General features: G+C 45.1%; 3 protein-coding genes across 3 annotated transcripts; 1 reads left to right on the top strand and 2 right to left on the bottom strand.

The window, feature by feature from the left end:
• Positions 1-1,081: 1,081 nt before the first annotated feature.
• On the bottom strand, positions 1,082-2,383 carry PHALS_05376 (uncharacterized protein; the record flags this gene model as incomplete). The annotated part of the gene is made up of 2 exons (XM_024722940.1): positions 1,082-1,905; positions 1,972-2,383. The coding sequence occupies 2 exons, from the start codon at positions 2,381-2,383 to the stop codon at positions 1,082-1,084; spliced, it is 1,236 nt and encodes a 411-aa protein (XP_024573966.1).
• Positions 2,384-2,884: 501 nt separating this feature from the next.
• On the top strand, positions 2,885-4,009 carry PHALS_05375 (4-hydroxybenzoate polyprenyl transferase; the record flags this gene model as incomplete). The annotated part of the gene is made up of 1 exon (XM_024722939.1): positions 2,885-4,009. The coding sequence occupies one exon, from the start codon at positions 2,885-2,887 to the stop codon at positions 4,007-4,009; it is 1,125 nt and encodes a 374-aa protein (XP_024573965.1).
• A 654-nt stretch (positions 4,010-4,663) lies between these two features.
• On the bottom strand, positions 4,664-6,396 carry PHALS_05374 (uncharacterized protein; the record flags this gene model as incomplete). Its single annotated transcript, XM_024722938.1, has 4 exons — positions 4,664-5,509; positions 5,589-5,968; positions 6,260-6,287; positions 6,373-6,396. 4 exons carry the CDS (start codon positions 6,394-6,396, stop codon positions 4,664-4,666), a joined length of 1,278 nt encoding a protein of 425 aa, XP_024573964.1.
• Positions 6,397-14,352: the final 7,956 nt, after the last annotated feature.

The following is a 14,352-nucleotide window of genomic DNA, read 5'->3' as shown; positions in this document are numbered from 1 at the left end:
CCGCTTTATAGACGCGACTTGGTTGAAAGTCTCCTCATTTTTTATGCTTTCAAACTCTGAGTATCTTTTCAAAATCACCGCCTTCGCCGTGAAGAGGAATAGTTTACAGTTGTATGTAATTTCCGGTTCGAGGAATTCGCTAAGAATTTCTCACAATCAGCCATTGCTTCCGTGATTTGTTCCGTTTTAAGTACCGTCATTGAGGGTGGCAGCGCAATAGAGCATTATATAATGATAAAAACTGTTATATATTCCTCGGCAACCTTGTTTGGTGCCGCGGTTTCCCAAGTCAAAATATTGTTTTTCTCATTGTGACTTCCGTGTGAATCGCTCGAAGGCTAATTTCTTGTGCTGCAGCCAAGAAGTTACTAATGGTTTTGATTTCACACCCTCGCTAGGCTCCGCATGGAGGGCTTCTTGCCGGCTGGTAGCTCGATCTTCTCCATAATTATGCGGTGTTGGGCCTTGCTAAGACGCGGCCCTTCCCGTCTTCTCCTGACCGGCGCGAGGGTTCGCAATATGTCTTCACTCCTCAAATCGTGGAAACGATAGAAGAGAACTGTAATGCGCTTACTCCGCATGTTTCGGAGAAGTCTGAGATAGATGGCCAAGACCGACGTGCGGACTCAGAGAATATGATTACTGGAACTGAAGTTCTAATTCCCGAACTACTGAGTCTCATAATTATCTAATCTATGTCTAGTTGAAATAATATTTTTTTTCTTGTACACTACTATATTTGTAAAGTATTAATAAATAAGTAAATTCACAGAGTCTATTGCCAGAATCCTGTAGAGCATTCCTACAGTAATGAAAAGAGACCCATACCCAAGAAGTATGTATTTGTGGGATCTTTAAACTTTTGAGAGTTTTAATACTCGCGAGGCATCCTATATACTAAATATTTGTGCTTACCTTCTATCGGCCTTGTATGTTCATTTAAGTAATCGTTTAAGCAGTTTCCACAAAATTTTGAAACTTTATCTCTTCAAAACAATGATGTTCTGACCCAACCGCGTTGTGAAAAACGCAGACTTACCAAACAAAAAAACTTGTCAAAAATGGTACAAACGATGCGTGTTCACACCTCATCGCCAAATATATGAAGTGATGGAGGCGGAGACGAGTCTGAGGATGATAATGGTGGTGTTGTCCTATAAAGAAGCGTGTCGGAAGGCTGCGCTGTCAATATCTTTGAGTGCGTCATGCACATTCCTTGGCGCTGAGCCCACTTGTCACATCCTGTCACGCAACACTTGGCACCGCCACCGTGTCGACGGCACAATCTTTTTAAATGAGCTTTTTTCTCACATCCTGCTACAACGCAAGGGCGTCCTCCACCATGCATTTTACAACGTCCGTGACTTTGTGATGCTCGCGTACACCCAGGCTCTTGACAGCGTGAGCCACCGCCGTGACGAATGCAAAGTCCACGACTCTGCACACTCTTGGTACATCCTGGACTGGAACAGCGTTTTGATCCACCGTGGCGCTTGCAACGATTAAAAGCTCGAGCTTGACTTTTGCATCCTTCAACACAGCACAATTTGCGCTTGTCTGGTGAAAACTTTGGTTCCTGAGCAAGAGCTAATCCACCTCCTCGTTTTGTTTGACAATATGGTTCAGCCACCGGCGAGAATTCCGACGGCGTGTTCGTACCACCTACGATGCTTGGTCGTGCTGGAAACGTGCCTACCGATACTGCCAGTGTTGACTGCAGCGGGGGACATGGATCTGTGTCAGAAACAATCGGTAGAGAAGAATCGAAAAGACATGGAGTCGAAGTGTCGACAACTTTCCGATTTTCCAACGCAATTTGATCTTGCGATTGCGTATCATCTAAAGCACTTAGATTCGGTGGTAGAGTCGGTACTGAAGCATGTGCACTGTGAAGTGTTGGAATTCCTGAAGTTTATACCAAGTACACGTCAACAGGTAAAGAATTGCTTTGTATCAATTGACTATTCGTACCTTCTGAAAAAAAGTCTACAGTTGGTCTCGAAAAAGTTACTGGCATTGGTGGTTGATAGTAATTTATCGTTTCTGCTGGAAAGTCTGCAAAATTTGGTAATAGTTGAACGCCATATTGCTGATCTGCTTGCTGTGGTGATTCGGGTGGTTGTGGTAACAAATGTGGCAAAAACTCGTGACTGTCTGGAAATGTCGAATTTGGGGGAGGCATGAAAAAAGATTGGATCTCCGTCGAGTCTTCAAGCTGTGGCATTCCTAGCAAGTTGAATGATTGAGGCAGTAGACCACTATTCCCACAATTGCCATTCATTACAGATGAGTCTGTTCTAAGCGATGGAATTACCGGTGAAGGTGTCAATTCGCTAGCAGAATTATACCGATTTAGTTGCGGCGACGCATTATGCTGCCACATTTGCTGACTATCGTCGTTGTCCTTGTCATTGTACCAGTAACGAGGTTGTGCTGGCCGAAAAGGTTGATGCAGAAACGTTGATTGCCCTCTCGGAACTTGGTAACGAGAGTGGTTCCACTCCATCGAGATGCACTGTTCCCAGATTTCAGTTGACGTGACGGAACTCGAACCTTCGCTCTCGTGATCCGCTCGAATGACTGACCAGCAGCCGAACAGGGAAGGGGGGCAAAGAATTTTTGCGACCAACGCTCTGTGTAAGCTTGAATCGTGAAATCGCTTTCAATTCAAGGCGGTTAATTGAATACCTGTCCCACAAATGTGAAGAATATAGACTTAAGTCTTATCAATGGATTGTCATTGATGGACAATTATCAAAAGTAATTTGCGACTTATAAACGTTAGTGATCACACCTTCAGTTAAATGTCGTTGATCTTAGCCACGAGATTAGTGTCAAATTCAAAACAATTGCAATAAATTGATAATTAAACCTTTATCTAATCATGGCTGCACAATTGGTGCGAGCTCGCGGTACAGGACGCCCGCGTAGCCTCCTTCAAGCTCTTCAACTCGTACCATTTCCTGCTATTCGACCAACCTTCGCACATGTGACTACCCGCCGACAACCGTCCACTCATTGTCTTGCGTTTGTGTTCAGTACATCTTCATTACCCCAAAGCAATAATAAGTCCAGTGACGAGTTGATTGTAAAATCGTTAAAAGATTCATATAGGATCGAAAAAGATACATGGGCCGAACGTCATGCTCCCGAGTGGATGCTACCTTACATTCAGGTCGCACGAATTAACCGTCCAGCACCAATTTTTATGTTACTATGGCCATGCTTCTGGAGTATCTCCATGGCCGCCCCTCATGGTCAATTCCCGGACTTCAAACTTCTAGCACTTTTTGGTGTTGGCTCTTTCATCATGCGAGGTGCTGGTTGCACCATCAACGACATGTGGGACCGAGACTTTGACAAACAGGTCGAACGCACCAATCAGCGACCTTTAGCTGCGGGGAGACTCACGTATCCGCAAGCGTGGACTTTCCTAGCGATTCAATTGTCAGCTGGCTTGGCAGTATTATTGCAGCTTAATTGGTACAGCGTAGCCTTAGGTGCGTCTTCACTCGCATTGGTTGCTACGTATCCACTGATGAAGAGGGTGACATACTGGCCACAAGCAATCTTAGGCTTAACGTTTAACTATGGAGCAGTTTTAGGATGGGCTGCTGTCCATGGATCATGCGACTGGGCAGTAATTCTTCCATTGTACGCAGGTGGTGTGACTTGGACGTTGGTGTACGATACTCTGTACGCTTATCAGGACAAGAACGACGATGTCAAAATTGGTGTACGATCAACTGCACTACTGTTTGGAGATAAAACGAAGCCAGTACTTAATTTCTTCTCGGCTGTCGCAATTGCGGGATTTGGCACTGCAGGATACGTAAGTGGCTTAGAGTGGCCATTTTTTGTGGGCCTTACGGGAGGAGCTGCACATTTAGCGTGGCAGGTAAATACTGCCAAGCTTGATGATCCAATCAACCTTCAAGAACGGTTTGCTTCCAACAAGTGGTTCGGAGCGCTTATGTTTGCATCTGTTGTACTGGGTAATGTCGCGTGAGACGTGATCAAATCAAAATAACGCAAGAGCGAACTATCTTAAAGATCGAACGTATTAAGTCGCATTCGGAAAACGTGCAAGATTTTCTTTCCATAGAAGCACAAGAGATTTTGTATTCCATGAGTCGAAGGTTTGGTGACCTACATACTTGAAGACAAGATCGTTTTTCAGCGTCACCAATTCGTCTTTCTTTAAAGTCATTGTTATTTGTGTTGATGTAGTGCTGCTGTCGTTGTCACTTTAATCACGGCGCGATTGTTGGTCTTATAGATACATAGTTCTAGATAGATCTGGATATGCGCCTGCTATATTCTTCTATCGCTTAGCTTAGTTTCTGACATAATGTATATCCATTTGCGAAGAAAAACGCGGTTGAAGTCAAAGACAACGTTGGTGATGACTACGAGTACAAAGAGTAGGGACACGAGAATAATGGGCGACCTCAAACCATCACATGTAAGCACACGACTCCAAATTACTTCGTCCAGTTTGCCAGCCTCGACTTTTTGACTTAAAGGTAGGTATTTCGGCAGGACGTGAAGGTTTTGTGTGTGCGCTATATACGTGGCTTTGGTGTTAAGGGAAATTTAATGAGAGATGGATCATTTCACAAGCAATTTCAGATGAATTTACATATCATATATTAACCTGTGTTTATACGGGACCAAACTTTCTGCGAATGGGATCATAAAGTGACAAGATCTGCGTCACATCCTCTAAACTAAATCCTGCGTGATCGAGAGTTATCGCCACCTGAATGCGAGGGATATTCCAATTGCCCCATTTTATCAAAAGGTTGTGCAGACCAACTGTTAGCTCACCATTACGTAAATTTGCGTTACCTTCGACTTGTTCAGAAGCGAGCTTGACTTGGTTTTGGATTGAATCACCGGGAATGAGCACTAGGCCTGCGTTTGAAGGGGACGCGATTCTTTCTTGAATGACAATTACTCTCGGTAAAGACTCCTCCCTGAGCTCAGCGCGAAAAAGTGTTTGAAGAATTTGCTCTCGCGATATGTTACGAAGAATCCAGAGCGTAATTAATTTCGTCCAGATGGCTTCGAACCGACTCTGGTCGAGATCCAAAATCGCGTGTTTTTCAGCTGACTTAGCAACTTCGACATCGGATGTCGTGATAACGCTTGGGATGCGACACTTCTGGCTGTCGGGTACACGCGAAAAAGTCATTGCTGCTTCTGCTCCTTTTGTTGACTTGAGTTCGTCGAAAATGGCCAAAATTGTCAATAAATCGTTCTGTTCTACTTTTGCATATTGAAGGGTTTGCTGTGTACGTTTCCTTGAATAGTTACGCATTATCCAATTTGTCAGAAGATCACTCCAGTGGTCTTTGAGGTTGGAAGTACGAAGGTGCATCACTATCTTCTGGTCCTCAAGAAAAGTTGCAGCATCCAGGTCTTCCTTGACGATAACTCCGGGTGGAAGTAAAGCGGCATCGAGGACTGAAAACCTGGAGGGGTTCGGATCGAGCAGCTGATCTTCCTGCACCAAAGATACAGTTTTTTGATATCGTGGGTATCGTTTGCAGCTCTTGTCCGGCTTCTCGGAAGGCCATTTCCACCTGTATGGGAGGATAGTTCAGTTGCTTCCAATGCAAGAAGACTCCATCAAATGTGCTGATATTTTGGTAAAGACGACTGAGAGAGTATTGTTGTTGTGATACCTTAAGAGCATCACGAATGGCTCTGATATCCCATTGAATATTAGTTTGAGGCGACTCCGTCTGAGTATTTATTGACCTGGACGACGAAGCAAGGAACTTCGCCCGAATGCCTTCTATATTCTGCGGTTTGATTTTCGGGGCCCTCTCTTCACCACCAATCATATCCTCTCGAATTCCTGGTACTTGTGTTACATGCGCCTTAGGTCGGCGATGATTTTCATCACCTTTGTGGTTATCATCATCTTGAAAAGTCTGGGTAAACGTAGTGTACGGCGCTGCTGCGACAGCATATGCACTGACAAGTGATGGTGCAGCAACAAGAAGACACAACAAGAAGACGCAACGAGAAGGAGACATCTTGTATTCGCATGGTGATTAGAAAGTTCGTCGTGGAGGGATCAGTTGCGGGCTTGATGGAGCGAAATGAGAAATGAAGTGGTAACAATACAATATAGACACCAAAGTATTTTTCAGGATCCCGCACAAAAGATAGGAGACAGAATTCTGCGGTTGAAAGGCAGTTAGATAATGCGTCATAAGGACGTTGCATCTGTTCAAAGCACACCCACCAAAGTGGCCACTTTGTGTCATTGCGTCCTGAACAGACGGTAGATTAGAAAAATGAGTGGCTAACACTCACAAACTGTCTCATGTGATGATGATCAGAAATGTTTGAAGTCACCTGTTTCCGTCGCGCACCAGCCATTGACAAGTTAGGATGCGAGGATTAAAGATGAGTTTGTTCAGAGAGTCTCGTAAGGTAACTTATCAGATGTTAAGGATTCGTCCACATTGAAATCATACTCAAAACATGTGTTTTAGTATGTGAAGATGCTGAAAGCACATAATTCTGCGGTAATTTTTGTGCCTTAGCTGGGATACACGTTTTGCGCTGTGAAAGAACTACGAAGCAGGTCAATTACAGGTAGTACCGTGTATCTAGCTCTAAAACTGAGGAGAAAATTTACATGTACTGTGGCTGAAGGTTTGCGTTGACTGTCACGTTTTAAAATTTTTACTGTTTTTTGTATTGTTAAATCGTCTTCGAATTTCTGACCACCCATCTTGGACGTTGTGTTGCATAAACACAGCTGAAGATACAAAGTCGCCAAGGGAGAAGTCGTCGTTTGAGTAAATTCAAGACGTGAAATTTATTTGAAAACTAACGGTTCTCTTATAGGTACGGAAAAGTTTATTAGTGATGTGCTGTATGTTGTGCTGGATGCCGTGTTGATTGCATTTGTTGATGACTGGCGGTGGAGCTTCATGTACCACATGATATGAATTATGTGCTTAGCTTAATAACATTTAAAGTGAGAATTAGCAAAGCTCTAAGTTGGAGGTGGCTGACTTTACAAAGTTTACTATACTAAAATACATTTACACAGATTGAAAGACGTGTGCTGATTACGAAAGAACTCGGCAGGGAATACTTCTATCAACATTATTGAAATTAAATCGAACTAAGCTGCATCTTGGCGATAGATGCGACTATATGGTCGACTGTGCAACAAGGAACGATCGTTTGTCAGATGTTTTCGACAAAATGAAACTATTTCTCAAGTTCTAAGCGATATCTAAATGTTTTGGAAATTGCCTTGAAACATTTAGGAGCGAATCGATGGTGCAGCGCGGCAGAAGAAATTTCAATAACCAGCTGCTAGACAACATACGCCACACTGGGGCCTGACGATTCTCAATTCGATACAAGCGTTGAACCTTTTTCGTACGACTGTTCAAAGATTCAAGATTGTCGATTTTCTGCACTTGCCGCAGTCCCTTCGCCAGTGACTGCGAAAAATTGTACGAACATGTGGATTCCGGCGGCTCGTCTACCTCCAAGCATAGGCTAGACGCAATCCTAAGCTCTCTTGTTTCTGAAAGTCAACCTGCGGTATGGCGAGAATGTCTCGTTCATCTCCGCGACGTTCAAGAGTATGCGCGTCGCGGCGATTCGTTCGTCTGCTCTTCCGATGATGGCCTGACGAGGCTGGGTAACTTGCAGGTTACTGTATGTGGCATCAGGTCACGATTCGTGGGCATTCATAGTACGACACACCGTACTTTGTGGATTTGACCCGTCTTCAGGAAGACGTTACCGATCAAGCGATCCACGACTGGTTCGTGCAAAGAGGAGCCATATCTGTTCTGATTACTCCTACGCACCAGCATGGTCAAGTGAAGTCCATGTATACTTTAGCAGTGATGGTTGTCCTGCCTGGCCTGCCGGGCCCTTCGATCGACCGGAGAACCTCTTCGGGGATACATTTCAACTCGGAAAAAAAAGCCGTGCTTTGTGCAACACAGGCTACGCAAGTTTAATCGAAAGCCGCCATCCTTACTGCCCCATCCTCGTTGGTCGTCGTGACGCTAGCAAGATTGGCAGTGAGGTTGCCGCCGAGCACGAAGTTACAACCCATGACTTCAGCGAGCCACAAGTGAGGACACGGATTTCTAGACGAGCCATCTGCTCATGCCACGCTCACCGGTCGTGCCTCAACTTCTACTGGGACCAGAGCGAAGCGCATGATCGTTGATGCCGTTCCAGAAGGCGCAGCAGAGCGGAAACTCGTTCAGCATTTGCAAAACAAGATCATCAATCACGACGGCGGCAAGTACATCGAGCCAATTTGGCCTCGTTCCCTACGAGTTGAAGTGTGAAGTTTGGAACCCCTATTCGCTAATATACTATTTTACATATCACCAAATTGCTGTGACATTCTTCGGGATGAGGGATTTGATTCGACCCTCCCGTCTAATGTTGATCTGGAAGCTGGTGAGCAAGACGGGGATGTCGATGGAATATACCCCAATATCTGGATTTACTGCTTCCTCTGACCTTATACCGTATGGGGAGAAGGCTAGTCCACTGAAAAGTGTTCGTACCCTCGCCTTAAAGTCGATCAAGTTTCGATAGAAGAATTTTACCATGTCATCAACTAATTCATCGAACAAAATGTGCTCAAAATGACATTTCACGAAGACGTCCCGGCAGCTATTTAAGCGTAACCTGCTTATTTCGACGCATCTTTCAGCTTCCTTCCAGTCGTCGAGACAAACTATTTCATGCACACGTGGTGTATCGTGCAATCGGTGCGGAGATTGTCGCTGGTGGTGGATCTTTGGATTCCCAAGATCGTTTGAAAGAATGCTATGGCATAGACTCAGTTGATGCTTCCATCTTCCTAGAGACTATGTTTTCAAGTAGTGAAGTTCAAGGCGCTGCGGTTCACGGTGTCGTCAGTGACTTGTTCCTGATGGTGTTTGCGCCAGGTATAGATATCGATTCAGTCAAAATCCAAGCTTTTCTTGGATCATTACTGCCCCCAAACGTCTTCGTCACTCCCTTTTTCCGCTCTGGAGTGACCTCAATCTTCTCTGTTTGGCTCAAACTGATGCGACGAAGATCTTTATTAACGACAATCGTGCGCCCAAGTACGTACTTGAGGCACTTAACGATTTAGCAACTGTCTCGTTGCATAAAACGATAGCTAAAATGCCCTCTAGATTGGTGAGCCCTCACCTCTAGAGAGGCTTGAACATTTAATGAAGTCTCGCTGAACGGGAATACAGCCAAACTCGACACGTATCAGCGACTTATCTCGGAACATCAACAGGTCGCGTTCCACGAAACAAAATTCAACAAAGAATCCTCACTGCAGACCAGCAAAATGACTCAGGAGCGCGCTGCTTTTGGTTCGACACCACGTCTCCTGTCTTCAACAAGAGACATGGCGCTGGCCTGATATTGTCATCAGCCTCACCGTTCGGCGATGTTGAGACCTCAGTTGTCAAGTCTACAAGGGCCAATTACACAGTCGATATTTATCACCCAAATCCACGCTTGGTACTCAGACGCTGTCTATACATATTGTTTACCCACCTGATGAGCCCCAACGACGCGGTGATTTCTTTCGTGCTATTCCGACTCACATCATTCTCAACGACACAATAAGCGTTTTTTGGATCTAGCTTCACCTTCTCAGGTGCTCTCTACCAGTGCCCCTGCACTAGTAGAGAGAAACTGGGTGACTAGCTTGACGTGTTGGGCTTGATCGATGCATGGCGCTTTGTGCATCAGGAAACAATGGACAACATAGGCCCAACACGCAAAAACCGACTGAGATCAAGAATATAAGGGACCGAAAGTGGCAAAACGAGGTTCACATACCGGTCGGGTTTCGGCTACAAGCGAGCTTTATGCCAACAATGAGGCGCGCGCCGTGGCGATGCCCCACATCGTTTCTACAAAATCCTGATGTCATCACATACCTCACCTCGTCGGCGGAATGACTGGCGGCACTTATCCGGAATTTCGAAGGCGCTAATCCAGGGTGTCTTCTGGATGATACAAGCGTTCCCATTGCATCATTCTTCGCAGTCGATGGTTCGAACTTCGACAAGTTGGTGCGGGAGAAATGGCCATAAGAGTCGCCGCGGAGAACGACGCCATCGACCTCTTCAATCTGGCTCCAATCGACTGCAACAAACAAGCACTACAACAAGCACAAGCCGATCTGAGTGCATACAAGAAGGCGATACAAGAAAGAAACGCGATGAGCAAATTTGCAGCCGACTTACATCTTAGTGAGCGAGCAACAAAGCACTTTTTTCGTCCACCAAAACAGGACTGTCTCAGGTCCTTCATCACAAAAATCCGACGTAGCGATGGGTTGAGGAGCGACGACCCTGTTGAAATCGAGGCGGGACACCGCAGGTTTCAAGGCAAGTATTCTAATCGACTTTGCCGGATCTCCGTCATCTACGGTATACTTTATATCAGCCACTTCGCCTAGCGCGAATGCTACGGCAAACAATGGCAAAACTTACGCCAGCACAACTGCGTCTGCTCGATGCGCCCATCACGGCAACCGACTTACACTGGTCGAACATGAAATCCTTCGATGGAAAAGCGCCGGACCCCGACGGATTACCTTTTGAATTCTACAAAATTTTGCCAAGTATGTGGGCTCGCATACACGACAATCAGTTATCAAAGGGAAAATGACTATGTTCTTAACAAGACTGGAGATGGATCGCAGTCTAGGAACTATCGTCCTTTGACCCTGCTGAGCCATGATGCTAAGCTTGGTCCCAATATATTGGCGCGGAGGCTGGAACTGGTGCTTTCTTCGCTGATACATGAAGATCGAAGTGGGCATATACCTAATAAATTTATCCGTCACTCTCTTGTTCGAAGCTAAGACTTAAAAGAATTATGCAAGCACACTTTCCCGGACGCTTGTGCTGTTCTTATCGATTTTGCCAAGGTCTTTGATAGTGTACTATGGCCAGCGTTGGACATGGTACTGCGTCACTTTGGATTTGGTACGACCTTTTGAGCCTGGATCAGAACATTTTACAACCAGACTTCTGTTAGTTTGCTGTTGAACAACCCACCAGGAGTTTCTTTTGATCGGGGGTCGGGGTACGACAAGGTGACCCACTATCTCCGGGCTGTTTGTGTTGCTCATCGAACCACTCATGAATTACTTACGTGCTCAAGTTTCAATGCGAGGATTGGATATTGACAATGGATCATCCCCACAATTGCTACTAGCTTTTGCAGACGACTGCACCGGTCTACTAGCTGATGTTTTTTTATACACCTGAATTCCTGGATGTGGTACAAGATTACGCGTTAGCATCAGGACTACGCCTAAACATGAATAAAACGCGCGTCATGCCGTAAACGCACCAAGTCGACTCGTCTTAATTGGCCAGACTACGTGTTTCAACGGATCTTAAAGTGTTACAACCGTCGGACACTGTGGTACTATATGGCGTACTTCAGAGCGCGACTGTGACAGCCAATCAACGATTTTGCGATGTGGTTAATAAATTACGATGACGATGCGCCATCTGGAATTACTGTGCACGTACATATCGGGGCAAAGTGGAGCTATTACAAGCATCATTTTACCACTTTTTGGTACTCAGCCATCGACTCTTCCGAAAAATGTGGACGTCATCATCCGCAACTTTGTTCACTCAAAGAATACGTATAGTGACTCCGCAGTTGCCTAAAAGTTTGCTAAAGAATGCTTTTACACATGTGTTTCGAAGGGTGGATCAGAATTGGCACCTGTCAAAGCCTTTATCCACGCTATGTACCTCAAGACATTAAGGGATGGAATTGCCTCAAGTTGTGAATTGAATGCTGTGCCCAGATAGTTTACTCCAGCACTTAAGCTCTTTACAAGAACATTAGTCTCCCTTGATACAGGCTTCGATATTATATATGCAGATATTGAGGGAGAGCAATGGAATGAACTGCCTGACTATCAGAAATCTTCTCCACGTATATGGGCGGAACTGCACACTACTCACGGCTTTACGGACTAAAAACGGTTTGTGCAAGTCATACCGTTATGGTACAATGTCTACTTTACGTTTGGCAAGGCTAAAACCCAATTGGCCGAAGTCAGTTAGAGTACTATTGGCTTTCTGAAAGCATTAGCCTGCTTACAAGACTTTGTGGATAGCTATGGATGCTTTGCGACACACGATCTACTAAACAGTCCATTTCAGGTGGATCAATTCGTCAGACCTGCATCGAAAACATGATTAATGTCCGACACAAATTCGCGACTCAACTTGATCTGCCCTCCACATGGACCTATATATGGGCCAACTCGTCCCATTCACATTGAATGTGCAATTCACGGCTGAGGTTTTGAAGACAAAATGGTCATAGACACGTCCAACCGGGACTTCGCTAAGCTATTGTTGAAGACTAAGCTAGGTACACCGCTTTCAGAGCTCCAAGTTAACAACTTTCAGATTGCGGACTTAACTCTAACGGACGATACATGGCGTTTTCAGTACAGATTGGATCGTCATGTACTCCCAGTTTGCTTCGATCATAAGTTCCGTCCTCAACACAATGCATTAAAATTGCGTTACAAGTTTCGATGGAATACGGAAGTCATATCAAGCAATTCATGTGTACATGAATGCACAAATGTTGAAGATGCCCAGCATGTTTTTTGGGCTTGCAGAGTAGCAATACATCAGTGGAAGTCTTTCTTCGACCTTTTGACAAGTTCATTATTGGAACTTTTGACTGATCTATGATTGTCTTTCCCCACTCTGTTCGAATTCAACTACACAAAGCTATGGAAATTACGCATTTTAAGCTGTCTTAACTATTGTGAGATGTTGTGTACTTCGCGCATTATGACTTCATCGAAACAAAGGACTTTACAACATCGATGTTTCGGTTTCCTAAGACTTTGTACGCCATCATGCTTTTGCATACATCAAGCTGCACTTTCGGCAGTTTCAACCACGTGCAACTTTAGACGCAAACTTACATGGATACAACTGGTACATGAAGTGGAAAATAGTCTTCACTGCAACATAATGCATTTGTGACATTGACTACGACCGCTTCATCCGTCAGCACTCCATTATGGCAACAATGGATAACTTCACGGCAGCACATGCATCTACAACTACTTCTACAACATCTACACCACAAGCTATACCGTCAACAGAGATATCAACGTCAAGTTTAACAGCTACGGGAATTGAGCCCGTCACACCGGTCTCCCAGGTAAACATCCAGTACAGCTACTAGAAAGGTCAGACTAAGCCTGACGGGGTGATAGCAGAAAAAGGACGAGCAAGCTCAGATCCAAATTAAATAAGGGAATTTATGGGACGCAACCCCCCCCGTATTGCGCTACTGGTCGGCTTCCAACAGAGGCTCTCCGCATTGTGCAACAATTCAACTTTGCGCCGACTCTCTCCACGCCTAGCAACAGCTTCGAGCAACCCACTTTAATAGACCGCAACGGTCAAAGTCTTCATGAAGGACCTTCACCGTAGCTTTTCGCTTTACCCTCTCCACGCCTCGACACGATAAAGACGGCTATGAGCTCAACATTCAAAACCAAGTACTGCTGTCCACACAGTCTAATTGAACTACCACGCCCCGCTGTACTCAGTCTTTTCAAGTCGAACGCTAAGCAAGATGATCAAGATGTTAACGCTATGTCTTTATGCCATCCACACAAGTGCGAACGGCATAAACTCCACAGTTAGTTCCAAGATATCAAGTTTAACGCGTATCAACAGCTATCCGAAGTGAGGCTCGGCTATTCAAGTTGGTATGTTGATTTTAACATGCCACTCACTGGACCCACACCATCCCACAAGTCAGCACACACCAAGATTAAATACACCTACAACGCTTCTTGGTCGCATTCCCACTTCGACACATAGCGCAAATTCAAGGCACAACCGAAGGGTCAAGCCTCTAACATCACACTTTGCACAGGTTCGAATCACTACCATTCTGCACTATCGACACAAACAGTCTCAATGTCAACACTTCAATCGCAATCGGTAGCGGTCAACTCAGTATCAAGCTCAAGCACTGCCCCTGTGGCAAATTGACTTCCGCGCCCATTGTACTTACGCTTCCAACTGAACATTACCAAAACTAACCTCGGGTATAACACCAGAATTCCAAGCTATCCGCTCGAGTGCCAATTGCTTTGACTTCACGTTTAACCCAGGAATTCAAGTTAATGCGCATTCACCAACACATCAGTGATTGGTATCACCCACTCAACTAGCACACTGCTTTCACACAAGGTCGAAACCACGCAAAAACTTGCGACATACAGTCGATGTGGTAATCAACTTCAAGACC

Source organism: Plasmopara halstedii (assembly GCF_900000015.1).
Source record: "Plasmopara halstedii genome assembly, contig: Scaffold_289, whole genome shotgun sequence".
NCBI lineage: Eukaryota > Oomycota > Peronosporomycetes > Peronosporales > Peronosporaceae > Plasmopara > Plasmopara halstedii.
This window is presented reverse-complemented; position numbering and strand designations above follow the sequence as displayed.